The 26,105-nt window shown below is 46.8% G+C and overlaps 1 protein-coding gene across 1 annotated transcript in view; it reads right to left on the bottom strand.

The window, feature by feature from the left end:
* Positions 1 to 10,510: 10,510 nt before the first annotated feature.
* Positions 10,511 to 26,105, bottom strand: part of LOC142817327 (uncharacterized) — a 45,590-nt gene continuing 29,995 nt past the window's right edge. Inside the window, exons 4-7 of the mRNA XM_075894364.1 lie at positions 17,477 to 17,607; positions 14,386 to 14,424; positions 10,875 to 10,989; positions 10,511 to 10,645 (exon numbers count right to left, since the gene is read on the bottom strand). Of these exons, the coding sequence (XP_075750479.1) occupies positions 10,633 to 10,645; positions 10,875 to 10,989; positions 14,386 to 14,424; positions 17,477 to 17,607 (298 nt within the window). The 3' untranslated portion in view covers positions 10,511 to 10,632. The remainder of the gene's footprint in view (positions 10,646 to 10,874; positions 10,990 to 14,385; positions 14,425 to 17,476; positions 17,608 to 26,105) is intronic.

Consider the following 26,105-nt stretch of genomic DNA (forward strand, 5'->3'; position numbering starts at 1 on the left):
CCCTGACAGCGTTCAGTTTTCGAACTGATTTTTTTTTATTATCGCGCTGCACCCGCAGCGCGGCCCAAATGCCAACATCTTCTTCCTTGACGAGCGGCGCATTGAGGCGCTACAGGGCTCCCCCCCGTAGAGCGAGAGCCGTAAGAATCACCAGAGGAGTCGCCCAGTGGAGATGCTTGGATGTTGGCATCCAGACTTTAGATTGAAACCCCGCGGCCGCGAGAGCGGCGATATACGCAGGTTTCAGTCGATCCGCAGCCACGACGTCTTCACGGCCATTGATGTCCAGCGTGAACGTCTTAGGTGTACGATGGAGTTCGCGGAAGGGGCCATCATAGGCTGGTGTTAGTGGTGGCCGTATTTGGTGTCACAGAACGAGCGCCAAAAATGGGCGCGCCGCCAAATTCTTGCGATAACGGGCGGGAGAAACGCCGCGAGGTCAAAAAAAAAAGAAAACAAACATCCAAGGCTCCCCGGGCGCGCGCTCTCCCCGCAGAAGCGTGGCTTCGTCGACGAACCTCCTCACCCCACAACGGCGGCCGAGCAAGCACTCGATTTTTCCAGAAGGAACGGGGCGTGTATGCCGGGTTGACTCATCTGTCAGGGACGGCCCCCGTACAGTCTCGCGCCTCTCCCGAGCCTTCGCTGCGTATCGCGCCGACGAAATGACGAGAACCTTCTGGAATCGCGCACGGAAGGTATTTAACCGAGCAGCGGAGACGAGAGATCAGGAGAAGACGGAAGTAGCGCCAGAGTGCGTAGGGATTCCGCCATGTAGTCGGCGAAGGTTTTGTCCGTAGCGACAAAGCAGGAGATGAAGAGGATTTCCACCTGAGGGGTGAAGGCTCGAGCTACAGGCAAGAGAGTGTGTTTACCGCTATCGAGCGAAGACGCGTGGCGACAGCTGCGTGTGGGAAGCCGACGTGTTCGGGCGAAGAAGTTTGAAGCTTGGAGAGTGGCCTATTGAAGACGCGAGGTTTCCTGGAAGAGAAACTTCGGGGCAGCGGAACGACAACAACGCTGGACTTTGAGTGAGTGATTCTCGGAAGAGTATCATTCAGACTTTTGTTCCAAGGACTTTGGACTGAATAGGTTTTCTATCTCTTTAGTCTTTAAGTGTCTTGGATGTTAAATGCATGCGACTGCATTGTAGTGTGTATTGTTGTCTGTGTCCGTTGTTTTGAGTGTAGCTGATTGTACTGTGTAGTACGTTGTTTGTTTGGTTTGATTGGTGACATATTGTACTCAACTATTGTGGAGTGTGCATACTCGTGTGTTGTTTTCAATCTGCCATTATTGAGAATATAATTTTGTTTGTTTATCAACTCTCGGCTCTGACTTGTTCTTTGGGCCACAGCCGGCGTCTGCTGGCGCGCCAATAAGGACCAATTCTAGATTGTCCATGCTTTCGTGGTGCGGTTCGGGGGCATATACTTCGGCTCTTGGAATTAGCCCGGCGATCGCCTCCCTAAATAACGGGACCTGTGTGTGACATTTGGTCACGCCGAAAGACGTGACTGCAGTCATGCAGATCCTGACTGACGAAGACAGACTAAGGGTGTCGGTTGGCAGGAATCACAGGAGCAAGGTCCCGAAACGTGGTGCGCAGCTCTCGAATGTACGTGGAGGCATCGTGAGTAGAAGGTGGCGATGATGACTCGAAGAATTCTCTTGGAAGACGCAGGGAAACGCCATAGACTAGTTCGGCTGATAAGCAGCCGAGATCCACTTTCAATGCTGATCGGATGCCCAGAAGTACGAAGGGGAGGTGGTCGAGCCAACGTTCCCTTGGCTGGTGAGCAGTGAGGGCAGCTTTCAGTTGTCGATGAAGCCGTTCGACCATGCCATTGGCGGAATGATGGTAGGCAGTTGTGTGGATGTGTCGAATGCCCAGGATATTGGCAAGTGCGGTGAAAAGGGCCGATTGAAACTGAACACCACGATCAGTGGTGACGACAGAAGGGCATCCAAAGCGGGACACCCAGCCGTTTGTGAAAGCCTTGGCAATTGTTGGTACTGTAATGTCGGAAATGGGAAACGCTTCCGGCCATCTGGTGAAGCGATCCACACATGTCAGCAGGTAACAGGCTCCTTGCGATGACGGAAGAGGACCGACTATGTCGAGATGGACGTGAGAAAACCTCGCGTCTAGAGGCCGAAACGGGGATGTTGCCGTGACAGTGTGACGGTGAACTTTAACGCGCTGGCACTCAAGGCATGTCCGCGCTCAGCGTCGGACATCAGCATTGATGCTTGGCCAAAGGAAACGAGATGTGACTAGCTTCTGGGTCGCACGAATACCAGGATGACTCATGCTGTGCAATTGATCAAAAATTGCACGACGAAAAGCTAAAGGCACGAAGGGCCGAGGGACACCCGTAGACGTTTCGCACGTTATTATAGAGGTAGAAAATGGAAGCGGGCACTCTGTGGATGATAGAGACGTGGATGAAGAGCGAAGACGATGCAGCTCAGGATCATTGCTTTGGGCAGCTGCTAGCTCTTCCATGTCTAGTACTTACCAGTGTCATCTTTCCAGTGTCATCTTTCCAGTGCGAATACTTACCAGTGTCATCTTTCATCCGTACAACATCTACAAAATCGAGCTATTCGCGCTATTTTTAACTGTTCTCGTGACAGTAGCGCCGCTCCCCTTCTTCAATGCAATAAAATCTTAACTGTTAGCTATCTATTCAGGTTTAATCTAATTATGTTTCTCCATAAACAAATAAGAAATCAACTTTCTGCTAATTTCATTGATCCTAAGATGTTAGTGAATACTAACACAACCAGGTTTGGGGCTAATAATAACTTTTTACTTCCTAAGGTTCGTACTAACTATGGTAAATTCTCTTCTCTCTTCTGTACCATTACCTTATGGAATAATTTGCCCACTTCGCTAAATTGCATTGTTTCTTTATTTTCATTTAAAAACTCATTAAAAGAGTACCTGTTAAATAGTTTATCTATCTTTGTGTTGCTTTATGCTGTATTTGTTTTTTGATTGCATGCCTTTTTGTTTTCATTCTGCTTTATATATTCTTGTTTCTATGATTCTAAGAGCTGCTTGTGCTTTTATTATTTGTAATCATCATCGAGGGTCCCGTTGCAGTCTTGTACTTTGGGACCCTCGTCTGTATATTTTTCTCCCTGTAACATCACTTTATGACATGATAATAAACTGATTGAGTGATTGATTGGTAGTGGTGGCTGGCTTGACAAGGCATTGATGCGGGATAGTGCATCAGCAGCAGCATTTTCCGGCCCATGTACGGGTCTGAGATCCACAGTGAACTCGGAAATAAGGCACAGTTGACGGATCTCCCGTGCAGTATAATTGCTCTGATTGCGATGGAAGGCAAACGTCAGGGGCTTGTGGTCTGTAACGACGTAAAAGTCCCGGCTCTCCAATAAATGACGAAAATGTTTGATGGCGAGGTATACCGCGAGGAGTTCTCGCGCAAATGTACTGTATTTTGTCTCTGGTGGCTTCAGTTTTTGCGAGAAAAACCCAAGGGGCTGCCAACCGGATACGTGCTGCTCGAGAACGGCGCCAACTGCCACGCTTGATGCATCGGTGATGAGACGAATTGGGGCATCAGGGACGGGATGTATGAGCATGGTAGCGTCTGCCAGAGCCTTCTTGGCAGTGCCGAAGGCAGATACAGCGTCCTTGGGCCACTCCAGTGGCGCAGCCGGGTCTTTCTGTTTAGCCAATAGGTCGGTCAAGGGCTTTAGGAATGTGGCGCACTTTGGAAGAAAGCGGCGATCGAAGTTTAGTAGGCCCAGAAATTCTCGGAGTCTCTTCAGTGAAGTCGGGGGTGGAAAGTCTTGAATAGCCTTCACTTTGCTGGCGTGTGGTTGGATACCCTTTGGAGTGACAAGGTTGCCTAGGAACTCTATTGTAGCGACGCTGAAGAGGCACTTATTGGGATTAATTACGAGGCCGTAATCATCCAGGCGGTGGAACAGGGTGCGCAGGTGGGCTTCATGCTCATAGCCGGATGAGCTTGCAACAAGGAGGTCATCAAGGTAAGCAAATACGAAATCGAGACCTCGCGTGACCTCGTTGATAGTGCGCTGAAAGGTCTGTGCAGAGTTGCGCAATCCAAAAGGTATCCTCACATATTCAAACAGACCGAATGGGGTGGTGATGGCCGTCTTCGGAATGTCGGCGGGTTCTACAGGAATCTGATGGTAAGCCTTCACTAAGTCAATCTTAGAGAAGATTGTGCACCCAGCCAAATTTGATGTGAAATCCTGTATCTGAGGAAGTGGATAGCGATCTGGTAAGGTGTGGGCATTGAGAGCGCGGTAATCCCCACATGGTCTCCAGTCGCCAGGATCTTTCTTCGGCACCATGTGGAGTGACGACGCCCAGTTGCTGGAGGAAGGCCGCACAATGCCGAGTTCAAGCATGTGCTCAAACTCACGGTGGGTGATGGCGAGGCGTTCTCCAGATAGTCGACGGGGTCGTGTAAAAACGGGAGGTCCAGTGGTCACAATGTGGTGAGTGATGGAATGCTTCACCGGTGACTCTCTTGTGTGCGGCTTCGTGATGCTGGGAAAGTCGTCGAGTATTTTTACATACGGCGAAGCAGGTGTGAGAGCTCGCAGTCCCGTTGGCGAGGAAGTACAGAGTACACCGTTGATGGAGAGGCGGGTGTTGAGATCAATGAGGCGATGAGCATGCATGTCCACAGCAAGGTTGAAAAAACTGAGGAAGTCAGCTCCAAGAACAGTTTGCGAGACGTGAGCGAGGATGAAATCCAGCGGAACGTACGGCGTAGTCCAAGGTCAAGTGTAAGAGAGCGTTGGCCGTATGTGCGAATGGCGGAATTGTTGATCGCTTGGGGTGGGCAGGTCTGTTCGTTGCGACGGCGATCTGCACATGAGGCCGGGATGACGCTAACCTGGGTTCTGTGTCGACTAGGAAGCAAGCGCCAGTGATCTTACCAGAAACATAGAAAAGGCGGCATGACTTGCGACCAGTACCTCTTGCCGGCGTCAGTGGCCGGTCGTCGCATTTCCCGAACAGGAGCACGGGCGAGTGCACTTGCGAGCAGAGGCACCGAATCGGCGGTGGTACCAGCACACGGTTGAGGATGAAACCTCCCGCGGCGCGTCGGGTGGCCGAAGTTCCGGAGAACGTGGGGGCGTCGAGGAGCGAATGTGTATCTGTAACCCAGATGACGGTGGACGATGCGCAGGTACAAAGTCATCGAGGCGCCTGACAAGGGTGTCCAAGCGGTTCTCGATGCTCGCGAGCGCCTGGTCTGCAGCGGTGGCCGGTGGCGGTGTGGTAATGGCGTTGAGGCTATGTGCCTGCGAGTAGTCCGCCACTCGGTCAGCGATTTCAGCGAGTGTGTCTACTGGGACATCTCCTGCAGCTACGAGGACGGGGACCATGCTCTGCGGTAAGCACTTGAGGAACAACTCACGTAACAGCTTCTCCTCTTGAGGGGCGGAGGGGCCGCCAAGGAGCTGGCGCATGCGTCGCAGGAGCTGTGATGAGCAACGGTCACCGAGCTCTGTAGCTGTGATGAGCTGTTGGAGTCTGCTGTGTTCGGACTCAGACTTGCGGGAAATGATAGCTGCCTTCAACGTGTCGTAGCGATGGCTCGGGTGCGGCGGCGCTAAAATATCAGCTAAGTCGTCGGCTACGTCCGGAGGTAAGCAGGATACCAGATGCCAGTGCCTGGTCTGTTGGCACGTGATTTGCCGTAGACGGAAGTGCGCCTCGACCTGCACAAACCATGTGCTGGGGCTGTTGGGCCAAAATGGTGGCAGGTTGACATGTTGAATCGCAGCGACTGCAGCACCGCTAGGTCTGGTGTCTTCTTGGGCGTCAGGACCGGTAGGATTGGTGGCAGAGCCGGCGGGATCCATGCGGGATGATCGGGGCTGTGTGTTCATTATCGGGTCACCATTAACTGTCGGAGCTAACACGGGAAAGATCCAGCCCTGACAGCGTTCAGTTTTCGAAATAATTTCTTTTATTATCGCGCTGCACCCGCCTCGTGGCCCAAATGCCAACTTCTTCTTCCTTGACGAGCGGCGCATTGAGGCGCTACAACCCTAACATTTTGTGAATTTTATTCATTATCAGTCAGCTGCAATTAATTATAACTGTCATACTATAGGGACTCATCAGCGAGGCAAGAAAGGTGAGCCTTTGTCGGTGGGAGGCATTGCTTCGCGAGGCAAATATTTCGGGCAAAAGCAGCACTGAACAAGACCGCTTGCTACTGCAAGGACGAGGGGGGTGGGGTGTGATAGTCCCCACTCCACTAGATTGAAGTTTATTACCTCTACACGTGTACAAGTTAAAAAAATCTGTTATCTTCATTTCTTTTTTTATGAAATGGATCTGTGAAGGTGCCGCATGTCTACATATACATGTCGGGTTTTTCAGTTGTGCACCCATCTTGTGCGTTCGTTTTTTTTATTTTAGGCGTAAAGTAATCTTAAACAATGTGCAACAACTAGGTCCTCAAAATGTCTAATGTTGCCGAAAAAGATTGCAAGACAAGACAAGACAAGACAACACACACACACACACACACACACACACACACACACACACACACACACACACACACACACACAAATCGGCATATCCGACGTACCTTGGGAATCAACGTTATGCGAATTATGTGGATGGAAGGTGACTGTGTTGTTATACTTTTATTGAGTGACACGTTATAAACTTCCGCTAAATGTAAATGTACAAGTGTTACCCACACAGACGTATGTTGAACAGTCGCAGACGTTTAGATAACCAGTTGTTTCTACCTGCGCAACGATGCCAAGCGACATGAGTATTATACTAGTGTCACACGTGCATTTTTAATCGCGATGACCAGGATTCGGATTAGGTGCTGCTACACGGTCACTTTTAATCGCGATCAGGCCTATTGAGGTCAAGCCTATCGCGATCCGCGCATCACGATCTGGCTGAGAGATCGTGATTTCGTGTCGTTTGCACCCCCTGGCGGAGCTTGTTGAAAGCAAAAGAAATTCAAGCATAGTTCGGTAAAAATTTAAAAAGCGAGATGTTTATTATAAAAGAAACCTCAAACTGTTTCAATGAAAAAAATAGAAATAGTATTGCATATTTGAGAATTCGTATTAACCACATGTAGTTGTGGGAGAAGGGGACTATAAGAAGACGACAAGTTCAACTCTGGCACCGTCGGAGCAGTTGGAGTACTTTGTAGCAAATTGATTATGAGTGTCGCCAGCTTTACGACTACATCGCAGTGCACGTGCACTTCGTGGTCCAATGAAGAGACCTTCGCAGTAACTGACCGCGGGCAGGAGCGCCTGGGAGTATTGAGGCACCAGAAGTGAAACCTTGCCGTGTACAACCCGATTGCCATTTCGCTGTGACTAGACTGCTACGAGCAGGTTCCATCAGAAATAAAAGTGATGATTAAAATTCTCGCACAGCAATACAAGTAAGTGCAAAGAAAACGCTACCGAATGACGGATTCATGAAATCGCTTCTCTAGTAGAACGTTAAGTTTTTAACGTTCGAGCGGTTCTCGCATGAATAAGATATTCCTGATAAGTGGTTCGATTGAAATATCGCACGCGGAGTTTTGTCAATGACATGTTTTACGGCACGCAAGTGCCACCTGGTGCATTTCATCTGACCCAAGCTCGTACCCGATTAGCGTGGGCCGTGTAGCAGCGGCCATAAAGTTCATCGCGAAAAAGAAAACCGATCCGCACCACCCCGATTTCGCTTAAAAGTGCCCCTGTGACACCGGTATTAGAAAACTGAAAAAGCGATACGCTGATATGAAGCGCTGGTGCTCGCGAGGATAGTAGCCCTGGACACAACTACATTAATCATTTTCAGCAGATGGCACCTTACTGCAATTCGCGTTAACCAGACCTGACAGCTGTAGTATAGAAATACATATGTAATCTTTCTGAATTAGATAGCTAGCACTGCAACCACCATCGAAGTTTCATGAGCATTAAGGTCTATATGAAAAGTTGTTCCGAGACCTGGCGTGGCTCTGTGGTGCAATTCTTGTTTGCGCTGTAGAATGCTTGTTTGATTCTACTGGATTCCTGGCGCTTACTTTTTGCATTCGTCTTGTCAACGCTGCTTAGGTAAGCCTTTTCTGAACGCTCACGCTTTGAAATTACCCAAGTGTGTTGTCGTCGTTTTTGGATAGATACTAAGGGTCAATTATCTGTGGCACATCCCGCCCTCGTGTATATGTACCACTGTCTGGTGGAATGTGTTTGATGACATACGTGACAGGATATTGACATTAATAGTGTCTTGATTAGCGCGTCTTATTTATCAAACCACCTTACCCTTTCATACTAATTTTGGCTCCTGCGGAGTTCTAAGGGTGATCACTATAGGTCACAGACGTAAACGGCTAGATAGATAGATAGCTAGATAGATAGATAGATAGATAGATAGATAGATAGATAGATAGATAGATAGATAGATAGATAGATAGATAGATAGATAGATAGATAGATAGATAGATAGATAGGTGCCAAAAGTGCTCACAGTACGCTAATTTTATAACAACCTCACGTTGCTCATGAAAACAAATGCGACAGATTTGCATGCTTCCCCCCCGCGAGCAATCTCAGCCGACCATCTGGTGTTATGCAACGTACTTTGGCAACTAATTGTAGACAAGCCACTAGCATTTTGCACCACCCTAAATGTGACCGCACTGGCTGGGATGACGTTTGGGTCAGGCTTTAGCATCGCAACCGCTTCGCCGTGCAGCTCGTTCCTCGCAGGAATCCAATCAAAACCCATACAACGCCCGCAAAAATGTCCGGTGTTGCCCCTCAGCACGTTCCGGTGGTATTTCCGCATCCATACGTTGTGGCACCTAAAAATCTAGCTGTAATATTTCTTGTTTAAACTTCAAGAAAGTGACAAGCTAATGGCTTTTGCTAGCGCAAGACGCTGTCTGCCAGATCAAACACACGAACTTGTTTGACTCGCATATCGACAACGTGGTGTACACCCATCCACAAAAGTTTATGGAACGTTGGTTCCACTGAAAATGATGATGGCTCGTCTGCACAGCGCATTTAAATTAAACGGGTTGCTCTATAGGTCCCAGGCTGAAACATTTATTTCAATGCTATGTTCTCAGACAAAGTGGAAATACAGGTTACTCAAAAATCTCGTGTTCCACAATCTTTTGGTGGAGAGGGTGTTTCAATACACTTTCATGCCGCAATGTATACGGCAACCACAGTTAGGGGTGCCTCAATGTACGCTTGCGTAAACATCACTGGAATGGGCAGAGTGGCAACGTCTAACGTCCGAGCTCGCTGTAGTCGTTTCGTTTCTGTTTACAACACAAACCATGGTGGCATCCTGAAGTAGAAAATTCTTACTAAACTGATTAGAGATCGTTAGGGCGGCTTGTTAGGGCGAAGGATGCATGTGCATGCATTGAAATAATTCATATACAAAAGAAAGAACTGTAATACCTCTTTTATGTGACAATATTTACCTTTGTTAAGAGCTGCTTTTATTATCAATGCTTACCACTTCTTTTCTGTTTTTCCTCAGAGTGTTGCAACTTTTTTTATTGCTATACACACATAGCCACCGGCCATACCATGCTGAATGCGCCAGTTCTTGTCTTATCTCCGAAGCTAAGCGGCATTGAAGTCGGTCGGTACTTAAGAGGGAGACCACCTGGGAACTCTGAGTGCCGATGGCATCTTCTTTTTACTTTGTACACACATGTATATGTAATTTCCGAAATACAAGCTTAGTTCCTAATCAGAGGTAGTACGTACCGCCTCCCTTTGACCGTTCGTGCTTTTCCAAGCTGTTAAAGCTTTCCTCAGCAGCATATTACCAACTCACTTAAACGCTGACGTCGACTGAGCTTCTTACATTTCTGTTGACCTAAATGGCCAGTGAGGCTTATGAATACTGTGGATAAAATTATCCATAAGTAAATTAGGGTGCATTGTTTAAATAAGTAAACTGCACCACACTAGTTAACTTCTACATTCTGGTGGCTAAGGCACTCGGCTGCTGACTCGCCGGTAGCGTGCTGAAATCATGACCACGGTGGCCGCATTTTCTATGGAGGCAAACATTCTGGACGCCCGTGTACTCAGAATAAAGTGCACGTTAAGAAGCTGCAGGTAGCTGAAACCTCCAAAGCACTCCCCTACGGCGTCTCTCATAATCATATTAGGGTTAAGAAACGTTAAATTCCAACAGTTATTACTAGTTGTCAATTACTAAATTCAACATTTGTAGCGCTACTCAGAGGCCTCCTAGCACGCTTGTTCCTGTATATTCCAGACGTTGCTGATAAAAGCTGATAATTATTGCTGCTCCTTGATGGCTCTTTCAATGTACCATACAAAAAAACGCTCAACAGAAACGCCGGAGTGCCGTTTAGTTTGCTGTGAAACATTCCGCAGGCAAGTTTAGCCGCTGGTATTGGATTACGCACACTTTTATTGTATAAGAAAACCCACTGTACAAGAAGAAAACACCTTTTATTGCATGCAACTTTTTGTTTGCATTCATTCAACATGTCTACACTTTTGGAGCAACACCGGGTAAACAAGATTGTAGAATGAGCATCCATGGTTCTGTAGTTGTCATTTGATGTCCCTACAAAAAAAAGTAGAATATAACTACGCAAGCACTTTTTGAGGTTAATACTTCTTTTACTTTTTTTCATACAAATAATTTCGCAACTAATGTTTTGATTTCGTAAGCAGGCTTGTTTTTTTTTTTGAGGTTTAAACTTCGATGAGCTGAAACTTTGGGCTTACTTCTTGCCCTGCAGTTTAGACAAATTTCACTAAGCGAAATAGAAGGCAGAGTGGACTAGGCTTACCAATAGGGCTCCGCTGGTTGCTTGAACCGGCGTAGCTGCCTGATGTAGTTCTTGTGACGACTTGGATGCCTGCGGGCCAAACGAGGACGTCCTCGAAAAGAGTGCTGGTCGGATCCTGTGAATAATAAACGCAAACAGGTTATTAGCAGTGATGTAGTCGGATTGAACAGGTGACAGAAAATATATTGTGTCGTATAATATACATCGTCTTGAAAATATGGAGTCACAAAATGGAGCAACTGGAACATTTCAGGAAGATTACAGCGTCACACGTACTACCAACCATGCGGCATCCCAGGATGTTCAAAGTTTTACAATGAGGTGCCGTGTTTTTTCATTGAGCAGTGTTCAGTCATCTTTCAAAGCCACTGACAAGTGTGCCATACCACAGTTCTATCAAAATGTTTCAGTGGGTCTCTGCTGCATGTAATGGGTAGTCGTTTTTCTAACTAGTCTTTATCGTCAATTATCATTGTTTTGGTGCATTCCAATTCAGTATCAGCAGGATTCTGTTGGTGCAACCGAGAGATGGCGCCGCTAACGCATGTCTCTAAATCCTGTGGTATTGGTTGCTACTGATGATGATGGTGATGTGTGGTGTTGTATGGCGCGAAGGCCATTTGATGGCCAAAGAGTGCCAGTTTAAAGGACAAGTTGTTACTGATACATTTTGGCTTTGTGTTGCTTCATCACGTGATGATTGATTGATATGTAAGGTTTAACGTCCTAAAACCACTATATTATTATGAGAGAAGCCGTAGTGGAAGGCTGCGGAAATTTCGACCACCTGAGGTTCTTTAACGTGCACCAAAATCTGCGCACACGGGCCTACAACCTTTTCGCCTCTATTGGAAATGCAGCCACCGCAAGCGGGATTCTATTCCGTGACCTGCTGGTCAGTGGCCGGGTACCTTAGCGACTAGACCACCGCGGCGGGGCGCTTCATCACGTGCACCGAAGCGCAAAAAACAAAGCTGGAACGCCTATGTATTGTATCCCACATTTTGGAAATGATTAGTTGAAACATTTGCTTGAAGTGGGCGCGCCGTCCAATTCAGCGGTTAAAATTCAACTTTTGCAATATGAGCTCTAAGACAGCAAAGTGGTAATTATTCAAATAGCTAATTAGTGACCTTTAGTGAATGCTCATTCAAATACCATTACCTTTTTGTGGGCGTTCACTAAATCTCGTGCTGTGGTTTTGAATACATTTATGGCGATAGGAATCATATGGGCAGTCTTGGCTGGTTTTTACCTTTGTCACAATTACCGTCATGCACTGTATAAGTATACGTATCTATATATAGGAAAACTCAAGAAAAAATTCGCCCCGTATCTGCATTTAATCTGCAAATGTCGTCTAAAGACGAGAGTCTTGCGTGCGGAGAGAGTTAACAAAGCATATATTTGATGTTCTGCGCAAGACAATCGGTGAATGGTATTCCGGAGGCGCTACGTTAGAGTGCCTCGAGCGTGCAGCGGAGGCGAACGAGCGCATCAAGTCACGTCACGCGTGAGACATAAGCCCCATATGGCAGTTTTTTTTTTTTGGAAAACAAAGCGCGTGGCCCTGAGACGGGTGTGCACGCCCGTATTAGAGGCGATAAAGTGTAGAACGCAAGGCGACGGGTAGGTGCCGCCACCTTCTCGTCTTAGCAAAGCGTTGAAAACACTCCCCGTTCCGTGCAAGCGTTGCATGGTCAGCGCAGCGTGATAAGCGCTACGGCCCTTAAAATTACCTATTTATGCCTTTCATAGTAAAAGACGAACATGCAGAATATATACTTGTTGTTATGGTGCCTCAGATATGCGCAATAACTGCTTTTAATTGACAATCACACACATATGAACGCTGATTTTTGAGCAACGTTGGTGGGCGCTGCGGATGGGGTCGGCCGTTCGGGGTATCGGCTGGTGCTGTTTAGAGTACCCGGTTCGCGGTGACGGTGGATAAACAGACAAATGCACAGATAGACAGACATGAAGACCAAAGCTTTTGCGTCGAAGGTCCCCAAGAAAGATTATCGTCTTTAAAAATAAAGGCCGCCCGCGCTCGGCACCCAGCTCGTCACGATGCGCCAACGCGCGCTTGTCTCCCACGCGTACTTGGTCCCACGCATGAAGGCGCGGGAGGGGGCGGGGGTTAGGTGCTTGTGCGCTCCCGCTCATCCTTAGGTGGGGAGAATCTTGTGCCTTGGCCTTTCACCGGAATGAGTGCGTTAGCTGCCTGGGCCACAAAGGTCAACTTCGCTCGCCGGGCAGGCCCCATTCAGATCAGTTCAGTTCAGTTTATTTCCTTAAAGGCCCCATTTCTAGGGGTGTTACATAAAGGGTGGGGACAACATGTAATGGGTAAATCCAAATAAACATAAAAACCAATAGAGCTTTGGAAAAAGAGGAGAAAGCAAAAGAAATAAATGTTGATACACTGTGAAAACGAGAACACGCGCTAATTAATTTGGTAACATTAGAAGAAACAGTTGTGCCCCTCCTGCTTGGTCTACGGACTGCAGTATGTATTAAATAAAAAACAACAACATGATGTCGCAATATAACGTAATATTCATTGAAAATCTTGCACAAAAATAAAACTGTATAAATAAATACAACAGTAACAAACAACGAACGCTGTAGAAATAAAGACTCGCGTTAAGTACAACCAACGGAAACTAATTTGGTAAAACAGAAGACACAGCAGCATAGAACATGTGACGGTTATTTGTAGATACAACATGGTGCGGAAGGGCATTCCACTCTGCCGCTGTGAAAAAAAATGAAGTAGAGAAGCTCGTAGTGCGTGTGCGCGGTTTTGAAACCTGTAGCGGGTGACCAGTGCGTTGCGATATTCTTGATGGTGGGGTGATGTACGGCATGTGGTTAAGTGAACAGTAAAAAAACTTATGAAAAAGACCACGAAAAGAACGCGCTCTTCAAGTACTGTGAAGTATACAACAACTGGGACACTCGCTAGTTCGCACTCATATCAGTACCTGTGATTACGTTTCATGCGTTCGTTTTTAAATAGCACGTTAAGCGTCTAGCTGTAAACGCCGTTAGTTTGCTCTCGTCCTGTGTGCGTTGTTTTCGTGTGTCATTTGTGCGTGAGCAGCACGCTGCACGTTTTGATTTGCTAGTCATCCTCAGAGCTACATTCCAAGTTATTGCTACCTTTTTTTGCTTTTGCTCAAAAGCCGGTCTTTAAAATATTATTCAACTTTGGAAAAACCTTCTGTGCATACCGATTGTTATGCAGCGATTTCGTAAGCACAGCTTTAAAGGTTATGTAGCTATGGTGATGAAACTTCGCACCCATTTAGTTCGATACTGATTTGTGCAGTAATGCTTCAAATGATATTATGAAGATGCATTTTTTACAACCCGCTAAATTCTCTACCTTACTTCTATGAAGATGCGCAACACATGCATTGTTTAAAGTGATTGAAAGTAGTGTAACGGGGTTGACACTGCTTTCACATAACAAGGAAGACGAAAATTTGCTACACATATTTACGTGAGTCAATGCTGTCATGTACTGTTGTAACTGCCACACCTGCAATAAAAACAAAACAAAAAAATAATTCTAATGTTACAGCAAAAGATGCGAATCCACACATCAGAACCATTCTAAAAGTGAAACATCATAAAACTCTAGACGGAATAAAAAGTCTACATTTAAATCGCACGTATGTAGAAGGGTAGCATTTGTGAACATGTTTACCACATATATGTCCAGGGTCCTACATATAGGACGCCGAAACCTTTCACTATAGTTTGAATGTTTTTTTTTTGTGTGTGTGTGAAAAAGGCAGCGCCACTAAAGGTGTGTTTATGATACCCTGTTCTCGTCACATGGAAGTCTAGGTGATCGCTGAGCCACCAATAGCCACATGTTTGCAGTCACAAAATGGCTATTTCGCGTGCGTGTAGCTGAGCGCCATACCGCGAAAGAAAAAATATATAAGTAATATACAGTTAACTTGTTCTCGATGCTGCTGATATTTTTCTCCATTGTTCTTCAGTGTCCGGGTGTGCAGTACCTTTCGTATGACAGTAATAGGCGCTAAAATGTTTTGTTCGCGGTGTGTCAAACATTGGTGCCCTACATATAGGACGGCTCCAAAACCATTGTTCGAGAGACGTTTTTAATAAAAGCCTTATTCTTTTTTCTGAGGTCGTAGAAGCAATCATTTTGTGGAAATAAATTAGTTTTGTTAATTTTCCAAACTTTCGGCCAATATGGGTTAAAATAGAAGTTTGAACAGAAGAGTCACATGAACATCACAAGATATATTGCTTTTCAAAACTGGAGCACAAGAAATTATCGTGGTTACCACTCACGAGAAGTCACCAATGACGAGGACACTACATTTAGAACGCACGGGTCCTCGGTATGACCTCCGAGACGAGATGACATTGAAACACCTCGGAGGCATTGTATACGGCAAATCACGTCACAGTGCAACCATTACCATGTGCATGCGTCGTTTTTTCATGTGCTATTCGGAACCTGCTAACATTGTCGTATCACTAACCACATTTACAATATTAATCTGATCTAACAGAAAATCATGCCAGGGATAATATAGGGGTTGTTATTAGAAGTATTTGTAATGTGAATGTGAAGAAATAAAAGTGGACGAAAAAATAGCTTGCCATGGGAAGGGAACAAACCTTCGACCTTAGAATAAGGCGTTCTATGATCTATCATCTGAGCAGGTTGTTTTCTCGTGGAGGTAGTACTTCCTGCTCAATTGTTAGCAAAATGTGGGCTTTGTACGTTTGTCATCCTCCTTTTAGACTTCATTTCCCAACGAAACCATTGCACTTATTTCTCCCATCTATATGACATGCTTCCATTTGACAGTGATGGAGAAGCAGCACTTAGCATACGCAGGGAACTTTCACTAGTCTGGACGAGAGTTTAACAAATAGGCACTTCACAGAAAGGATGGCCTACTGGGAAACTTTTTCCCCTTCTGCGCTTTTAAGGGCGCCATTCGACATGAAAAGTACAAAGTTCTTTTCAAAAGAAATTTTACTTAACTCTTTTGACATAATATCTGCTGTACACAATGAACTGTATCCTGTGAATGTTCATTCAAGTGAATGATTTGCTTAGGTCTCTAACTTTTTTTTTAAACAGCCCCATATATGAGAGCAGACGATAGACTCTGCTGCCAAACACCTTCAGAAAATTTTTCATTTTGTTGAATTTCGAAGGCACTGAATATTCAACATGCTCGCCATGGTATAAATTGTGCCAATGCCAGCGAAAACTCGGATTGTTTGATCAGTTTACTTGTTTGCGCTGCGAAAAAAAAGGAAAAGTAACCATTCAAGCTCGCTTCTCATATTCTTTCGCATAAGCTTCAGCAAACTAATGCATGGAACTACCAAACGTTTCCGCAAGATTTTCTTATGCAAAGAGAGATGAAATTTGCATTGCGCGTAATTTTTCACGCCAAGAGCGTTGAGAAATCTCCAGCTGTGGAAAGGAACCGCATCATTACCAAGAACAGTTGCGCTGTTTGTCGATTTAGTTAATACTCTGGTCCTCTTACGCAGATTGCGTAGAAGCTTCGCCGAACTAGAACTGGTGCAATCTTTTAAATATGAACCGCAGAAATAACGTCTTCATTAACATCATGCACTCAGGTTGTTCTTGCAGCATAATTCGGGCTCAGGCGCAACGGTGGTTCGATGTGCGCGCATGTTGCATACAATGACAGAAGCGTGAAAATATACTGATCGCTTTAACTTGAAAGCAGATATTGATAGGATTCAAAGTCCGTCGTCCACCAAGATGCTGTGCGATTTCGCTGATGCGCATATTGCAGAGTGAAATGAACAGCATTCAGCAAGAATGTGCAGGACCAGAAACTATATAGGGTAGAAAACCAGAATGTTTTATTCCCTCCGCAATTCAGACGTGCACACTGAAAATAATCACTCATCTGTAAAGTTAACAGTGAAAACCAGTGAGAATGCAATCCAAATTTTAAGTAACTGTCTTGGGTGGCAAAGGCAAATCGGCTTTATCCTGCAGTCATGGCTCTGTTCGAAGAAGAGTAAAATGAAAAGTCTTCAATAAAGCTTGCCTTGTGAAGTTGTCAACTATAACGAACAAACTTAACAACTGGCATGTGGTTTTTTTTTCTGTTAATGAGTTTATTTGGGAACATGAGAAAGCATAGTTAAGGCCTCTAAGCCATAATTTTGGCAAACACAGCTTCTGAGTGCTTGCTTAATTAAGTGGTTACCCATTAACATCACTAGGCCACATCCGTGGCTATGTATTTCCGATCTTACAAAAAATAATGCAAGTTGTTTTTGCAGGTTAAGCTAGAAAACGCGCATGGCTCATATACTGGGGAGCTTACGAGAAAAAAGGCAGATCGTTTTTTGTTTCAAATAGATATTTAAAATATAGCAGTTTTGGAAACATGCCCTCGCATAGGCGTTTTTGGTTTGTGCTCAACGTTATTCTAGGCTATCGTATTTGGTACAATTGTTGACCGAATGTGTGGAATTGCTATGAGGAGAAATAAAGATTTTAATTCTCGAACATTTGGAAGTTGTCAAGGCAGCTACGCCATACTTACTTGTCCCCGATGGTGCACCAGCCGTTGCGACGATGAAGACGATGATGACGATGACCACAATGCCGACGACAGCGGCGAATATGAGCAGAGCCATTGTGTTGGTGTCGTCCTCACTGGAAAGGCTCTTCTTGCTGTAACAGTCACATATTATAGATCAGCAAAAAAAATGAAGTGAATTCACTCAGACTCTCTCTAGAAATATATCTCGCGTTTAGAGTTCACACTGACGCAGACTCACCAAAATTTTCTTCAACCACACTCAAGCGAACTAAATCTCACTGACATACTACTCACTCGAACTCACTCAGGGTCACGGATCGATCTCTGTCTGAGTGTGACCTAGTGAATCGATTCATGAATGGGTTCACCAACCTGTGATCTCAGCCATGTAGACAACCGTAATGAGAATGGTGGCGATAACGTGAAAATTTACAAAGAAAATTCCCAAAAAGTGGAAGGCGGACAAAAAAGGCCCCTTCACTGGCCACTTGAGTTCTTGCGATGAAACTTATGAGGAGCTTGACTTACGAGTGCATTCAGGCTGGTAACGCGAAAATTCGGTGCACTCTATAACGAAAGACATCATGCATATTAAAGCAACACTAAAGTGTTCTAGTAAATTAGTGTAATTGATACGGTGTACTCTTAGAACCATGATGTCGTTAACTTCACTATTATAGTCTTAAGTTCGAAGATAAAATAGAGGTGAGACTTTCATTTTTAAACTTCATGCAGAAATCTCAGCTCGCGACGCAGGCCCGTTGCCAAGGGGGTGCGTTGCCTCTTTCCCCTTTTCGAAGTTCAAAAGCAGGAAGCCGTTTTACAGACGACAAATAATAAATCAGAAAAAAATGGGTGTTCTCCAAGTTTTTTCATAAGTGCCTCCCACACGTAAAAAAACTTGCTGGCTATGAACCTGGTGTGGCGCCACAAACATTAAAGGGTATTTTTTGGTATTCTGGAGATATTGACTTAAGGATATGTCCACAAGCTTAGTATGTTTGGTCTACGGCCCTTGCAAAAAACAATATGTTCAGTTTTAAGTTAGTGAGAGCTGCGGAAAATCTAGGAGATGCTGTAAAAATCGATTATGTCACAACGATTGGTGCGGAAATTTCAAGTTGGCGTCGCCTAGCTTCTGTAGGTTCGTTTTGCAGATTTTTTTTTCAAGCAACTGAGCGTTTTTTCTGAAAAAAGTGGTGATATTTGTCTCCTAGAGAAGTGATTCTAGAATACGGAAAGATTTTTTAGGGGCGAACCTCCTTAAAGCAGCACCCATTCGTCCCTCGTAGTCGCAGTCGTAGTGTATAACCAGTCTTACGTTTTGACCTGCAAGGTGGTGTCGGTGGGAGATTTCTCCTGTGCGTTGTTGAACAATAAAAATTCGCAGCGGGCGCGTCAACTAAATGCCAAATTCTCCTGTCTCTCATTCCCTGTTAGCAGCCATTGGCATGTACATTTAGCACTATCTGACAAGAAAGAGTCGGTATGTTTTACTCGCTGGGCATAACCAAGGATCCTTGGTTTTAGAAAAGTTTAGCGGGCGTTAGAAAGGTTTAGCGGACGAATGGAAACAAGAACGAATGGACGGACAGATGCTTCGCCCTGCTCTCCATCATTCACACTGTGGATATGCTGCGATTTTTTTTTCTCTTTAGTTTTCCTTTAAAGTGAAAAACTCAGATACCTCTTCAAACGCGAGAAAACAACCGTTGGTGCGGTCGCGTTCACAAAAACCAGTCCGAAAAAAAATGGCAGCATATTCACGGAGTGAATGATGGATAGTGTGGCGAAGCATCTGTTCGTCCATTCGTTCTGCATATATGAAAAGAAGCGTATGACAAATGCCCACATTATATATTGTTACGACCGTCATCATTATTGAAGTTTTTCGGCCTTTTTGAATGGGACGAAAATATTCCGACGCATTCCAAGCAAGGGTGTGCCGTCAAGACGGGTTGATTTCCTCTCGGCAAAACCTGAACGAGGGGTTCGGGACTGGTTCGCGCAAAGAAAACGCACGAGCCAAGAGAGGCCATTGTGAGCTCGACTCAAGAAAGGCCATTGTGTTTGCTGCGAGCAACGCTTTCGAGGCAGGCAAGGAGGCAGCTGGGCCATTTTAGAGGTCACCGAGGATCTGGAAATCTCGGAACCAGTATGGTATTTGCAGTTCAGGCTGAAAGGTAAAGCCAAACTGGTTGTGGCTGCATCTTGCGAGGAGAAACGGAGTCCCGGATATGCGCAGCTATGCCACAGCTTCTGGCAAACAACTAGGAATGGAATGTGGGGTTGAAGGAAAGGATAATGCACTAGCTGTTGCAGCACTTGCGGGAGCCGCTTCGACGACGAGGGATTGGTCGACCACTCCTCCTTCCCCCTTTCTTCATAGGATCGGCTGAATGGGTGGCATATTTTGACGATATGCTGGCCCACCACTACATTGTCCTACCCAAACAGTCAGGCAAATTTGAGACGTGTACTGGCAGCTGGTTTTTCGAACCTCACCCAGCTGCCAGAAGAATCTTGGAAGCTAAAGTCATCGGCCGTGCGCGAAACTTGGTGACGTGTGTTTGACACGTGTACTGGCAGCCGGTTTTTCGAACCTAACCCAGCTGCCAGAAGAATCTTGGAAGCCAATATCATCGGACGTGCGCGAAACTTGGTGACGTGTGCGAAAACATTGGTGCAGTGCGTTGGTGGCCATATTTGGGCATCGTGTAGACTGTGCCCTCTGCACGTGCATTGTGTGGTCTCTTTTCCCGCCTTCGTGGGTGGAGCACTTAGACCATGGAGCGCGCTATTGGCGGAAGCCGCGGACAATTCCAGGGTTGGCAACGAGGCGCTATATAAGCCGAAGACTTTCGTGTATTTAAAGTTCTAAAGTTCAACAGTTCTTATGTACAGTTCTTGACTTCTACTTGATCACCTCTTTTCTATTTTCCAGTTACTAAGCATGTAAATAAATTGTCGTTTTTACGAACGCCTCAACTGACTTGTTCGACGATGGCTCTTAGGACGGGGGCCCGCTACCAAACTGAGACCCGCAGGACCCGGAGTCACAACAACACACACACACACACACACACACACACACACACACACATATATATATATATATATATATATATATATATATATATATATATATATATATATATATATATATATATATATATATACGCAAGCGAAATTGAAAACTTGGAGAGCTGAAGCCCACACTTGTCTGTGCACATATCCCAGAAATAATGCAGCTTCACTAGTGGCCTTAGGGCTTTCACTGGTGATTCTAACCAACAACTCCTCAGTCTTCAGCCTACTGCGTTAATCAACTTAGTCACGCCACTCATGGTACTCACCTTACTAACGACGAGCATATATATATATATATATATATATATATATATATATATAAATATATATATATATATCGCGAAGCGTAACTCACACAACGAACGTTTCAGCACACATTATTGCAACGTTTCGGCCGTGGGACCGGCCTTCGTCTGAAAACTCGTCTTCGTCTGGGAAATTCGTCTTCATCCGGGATTCATAGACGAAGGCCGGTCCCACGGCCGAAACTTTGGTCTAATGTGTGCTGAAACGTTCGTTGTGGAAGCGCGCTTCTTTTTACACTATCAGAGCCAGCGTGCGACTTCTTATAGCCTCCACATATATATATATATATATATATATATATATAAATATATATATATATATATATATATATATATATATATATATATAGATATATATATATATATATATAATGAGATCTAGCATACAGTAATGCCAAGGAATGTACAGGGGGAAGTTATTAGAACCAATGAAATGTAAATAAAAAAGTGGGTGAAAAAATAACCAGCCGTGAGCAGGAACCTGCTCACGGCTGGTCTCGCCCATGCAGAGACTCCCTGTGGGAAGCAGCTAAACATGCACCTGACAGCGCGCGAGGGTTGCCGAAAACGTATCCCAAAAGACGAGCTAGGTGCCTTGGCTGGTGTCGAGAGTGGGTGCGCAACTTCTGTGATGTGTGGCAGAAAACATACTTCACGGCCGGTCTTGGCATCTGCGGCAGGACATTCTGTGAAGCTCTCATCGTATTGGCTGCGTCTGTTGGGTCCCTCTCGTGGACGCGATGACTCGCCTTGCGGGGCTGTCGAACCATGGCTATCTCGTAGCGATATGCTATCTCGAACCATATGCGGGTCGGTAACCATGGCTATCTCGTAGCGGTCACAGCACGCTTAGCAGGCAGTTTTGTTGGTACAGTTTGGGGCACTGGTCTTCATTGCCGTCAGCGTCCTTGACAGGCTGAGATTCTCGGCCATCATGCCTTGGCACAGGAGCCTCTGCGCTGCCATCTTTGGCTCCTCTTGTTCTGCGGCCACAAGGAATCAGGATGCTCCTTAGTTGTTCTGACCGCGGCGTCCGTACAATTTAACGCCACCATAACTGCACATCATGCTGCAGACACCAGGGGCGTATGAAGGCCTCACCTCGCTGCTCTGTGCGAACTGGTCACCGACTGGCCGATGCATCTCCGATTCCTCCTCAACGCACACTGCCTCCTGGTGATTCGCACGGCATTCAGATGGTCTCAAAGTCATATTGCATTGCCCGTGATCCCTAGTAGGGCTGTACGCCGTGAGGCCGGAAGTGCTGATGTTGACTTAGCCTGCTTGCGGCACATCACTACCGTCGGTCAAAGCGTGGTGGTGAGCAGTTACGGATGGCTGACACGAATTTGGGTCCGGTATCAGCGACGAGTCTGGAAGCTCATGTGGAGAACTGAAGTACTCAGCTGGAGCCTCAAGATGGAACCCTTCTTGAACTCCATCTTCGGTACCGGTCAGGTTGGACTGGGTGGTGGAAAGGAGATCGGAGAGTGTCCAGCCGAAAGCAGCTATGAGCTTGGAGCTCCACTCCACCCAGGACTGCTGCTTGAAGCCTTCATACCGGTGCCATGCCGCTGCACCTTCCCAAAGACGGTCTACAGCTACGGTCCATTTCTGAGATTCCGTCCAGGCCTCACGCATTGCTATCGCCTTGACGGTTGCCACCCAGCTGTCGGCGTCGTTCTGGACCCCGTGGAATTTCGGTAGTTCGCAGACAGCTGGTGATTGTGAGGTGGCAGGTGGCAACGCAGAGATCACCGATGCGAAGCAGTCGAGCTGGTGTGAGAGCAGGATCAGAGAAGACCGAAGCTACCTGCGTTGCTCCGGTGTGCTTGCCTCAAGGTCGTATGAGGCAGCTAAAACCAACACTGCGTTAATGTCACACAATGCTGGCAACATTCTAGGAGCTCGCTCGGTCATCAATGCTGTCAGTTTGTTAGTCTCGACGCGGAGTAGCGCGATGGTACACCGCAGCTCCACGGCACTATCGCACGAGGCTTCTGAACCTTTTTGGTTCGCGTCCGTGAAGTACGTGGTTCTAGTAGTACTCACGGTGGTGACACGCACGTCCAAGAAAGCATGCACAGCGTTTCTTGGCGGCTCATGTGTTGGAAGAGTCCCTGACAGGGAATGCAGGCCGTAGGAAGCTTGAACAGCATTACGAAAGGACAGAAGCCCGTGCGTATTACGGCCGCGAAGTGGTAGCAAAGTGTCCATTGGGTGATGCCCTGGTACCTCAGAGGAGGCATTGACACCGTCCACTGATGATCCGATGGGCAGCTGAAGCGGCGGCTGGGTTGTTGACTCCATCGCCAAAGAAGCGTGAACGGCGTTCCTGGCTGGAGAAGCCCGCACTGCCGACGAACCACGAAGACACGTACCGGTGGCTTCCCGCAGAGGGTTCACTTGTCGGCTTGCGCTGATGGCAGAATCCATAGCCCAGGACGAGTGGACGGCGTCCCTTGTGAAATGGTACCGGTAACGTGTACTGCAGCCGCCGAGGAGGCCTTGACGCCGTCCCCGAATGGTGGTGGCAGTGGCGGCAGGTGAACAGCTGCCGAGGAGGCCTTGACGCCGTCCTCAAGCGGCGCTTATTGCGGCTGTCCTGGATGACGAAGCCGGGATGTAAGACTTCTTCTTCGTCGGCTGCGCCATTGTAATGAGCGAGACAGAGAACAAGAGACAACACCCGATCCTGGGCCAGGTGTTCTTATTCTGTCTTCGTCTTATATATATATATATATATATATATATATATATATACAAGCGGATGATGGTGATTGTGATCATGCAGGGATGAGGACGATGCAAGTAACAAATGCCCACAATATATATATATATATATATATATATATATATATATATATATATATATATATATATATATATATATATATATATATATATATATCTTGTTTATTCAGCCGCCATTTCAACGGGAACCCCGTCATTTTCAAGGCATATGCCTTGAAAAAGATGGGGTCTCCGTCGAAACGTCGGCTGAATAAGCAAATTGTTATGTGAAAGTGCATCAACTTTTATACCTATAAATATATATATATATATATATATATATATATATATATATTGACGCGTGTCACATGTGCACGAGAACAATGGGGGGGGATTTAGTGGACACGAGGTAGTGAGCCTCTAGCTTCACTCGAGACCGAAGAAGACGATCTTGTGGCTCAGCTGTTAAAGATACGCTGCTTTCGTTGCCTCAAGGTGTACCTGTGTTTTATTCGCGTTGTACCGCGACACTGGTGGAGGAGCTGGGCCGCAACCCTGTCTGATGCTCCACACGCCCGCTTGGAGCCGTTCATCAAGTCCAGAATCATTGTCACCGGTAGCAACTCCGGTGCATCGCTCCAGTCGACGGTTGCGAGGCCTCGCACCAGAGCTCACTGACTCGCCGGAACCTCCTAGGCACCGTATACCTCAACCGATGACCAACGCAAGCCCACAACAGGTGCCCCAAGGCAGCTTTTCGACGCTCCCATCCCAGGTGACCATCTTTCAACCCCTCGTTCACGATCGCTTGAGTGGCGGTGCCTATGAAGACGTCCACGACTGTCTTGACAACTACGAGCGTGTTGCCAAGGTCAATCAGTGGTAGGAACAGGAAAAGCTTTCTCGCGTCTCTATTTCTACCTTGACGATGGTGCTCGTACTTGGTATGAAAATAGAGAAGGCAATTTGTCAGCTTGGCCTGACTTTCGACAGAAGTTCGTCGATACCTTCGCAAATGTCGATAGAAGGGACCGCGCGCAGCAGTTATTGGAGATACGGGATCAAAAACCAAACGAAACCTTTGCAATGTTTGCCGAGGACATAACTCGTCTCTTTCATCGAGCTAACGCGCACATGACGGAAGATAAAAAGCTGAGTTACCTCATGCGCGGTGTCAAGAAACAGCTTTTCGCCGGGCTCCTGCGCAACCCTCCAAGTACCGTGGTTGACTTCGTTAAGGAAGCTACGGCTATCGAGCGGGCCCTTCATCAACGCTGCAGGCAATATGACCGCATGTCCTGCAATGTCCCAATCAACGCTAACGCCATGACGTCTGAGAATCAGACCTCCTTACGAGAGTTGATTAGGGAGATAGTTCGCGAAGAACTGCAGAGGCTACGGACTCCTGTTAATGAAAATCCCATCGCGTCGATCGCTGAAGTCGTACGCGACGAAATCCACCAAGTGTTGTCTACGGCTAGTCCTGATGCTCAGCAGCGTCCTATGAGCTACGCTGCCGCTCTCCGACGTCCACCACCCGCTATGCCGGCGCTGTACCACCAGGTGCCGATGGCCCCTTCGTATCCGCCGCAAGAGCAGACACTGCATCAACCACCCACGCTACGGTCACACAACCAGCCGTCCACAGCCATCCCATGGGCAGCGACGCCAGGGGAGATGCTCAGACGCCCACCGACCCGGAAAACCGATGCATGGCGTACTGTGGACAGACGTCCACTGTGCTTTCACTGCGGTGGTGCAGGCCATATTTCCCGTCATTGCTGGCATCGAGGTGATTCATTCCGTCCTCATAGACCTTGGTTTGATGGTCGACGTGCCAACGACGACCGTCAACACACCACACCGACACACCACGCCGTGACGACACCCCTTTCTATGGAGCCCGTTCTCACTTTGAGGATGGCTGTACCACTGCAGAGGAGGCAACGCCTACTCACCCTCCTAGTCTGAGACGTCAAGCCCACTCTCCGTCTCCCGCGCGTTCGCCTTTATCGCACCGCCGCACATGCGCGGACCTTAATACAAGAGGGTCACCTAGCCCGCGACGGGGAAACTTAGGGCGGCGACCTCCGGGGGCAAGGTTGCAGTCCATAAATATGACGACAAGAAGCCCCCACAGCATGACTTCGTACAGCCGATTGGCCGTAAAAACGATGAAATTGTGACGGCCGACCTTAATGTTCTTCTTGATGGTCAGAAAGTGACAGCTTTAGTCGACACTGGTGCCGACTTCTCTATTATCAGTCAGGACCTCGCCGACAGCCTCCGAAAAGTGAAGATGCCGTGGACGGGCCCTCACATAAGAACAGCAGGGGGCCAGTTACTGATGCCCTCTGGAAGATGTACCGCAAGAGTTGACATCAGAGGTTGTCCTTTCACTGCGTCGTTCGTCGTTATCGCCGCATGCTGCAGATATGTAATTCTTGGCATGGATTTTTTACGGGAATATGGCGGCGTCATCAACTTACCAGAGAGCTTGA

The sequence above is a fragment of the Rhipicephalus microplus genome, chromosome 5 (assembly GCF_043290135.1).
Source record: "Rhipicephalus microplus isolate Deutch F79 chromosome 5, USDA_Rmic, whole genome shotgun sequence".
NCBI lineage: Eukaryota > Metazoa > Arthropoda > Arachnida > Ixodida > Ixodidae > Rhipicephalus > Rhipicephalus microplus.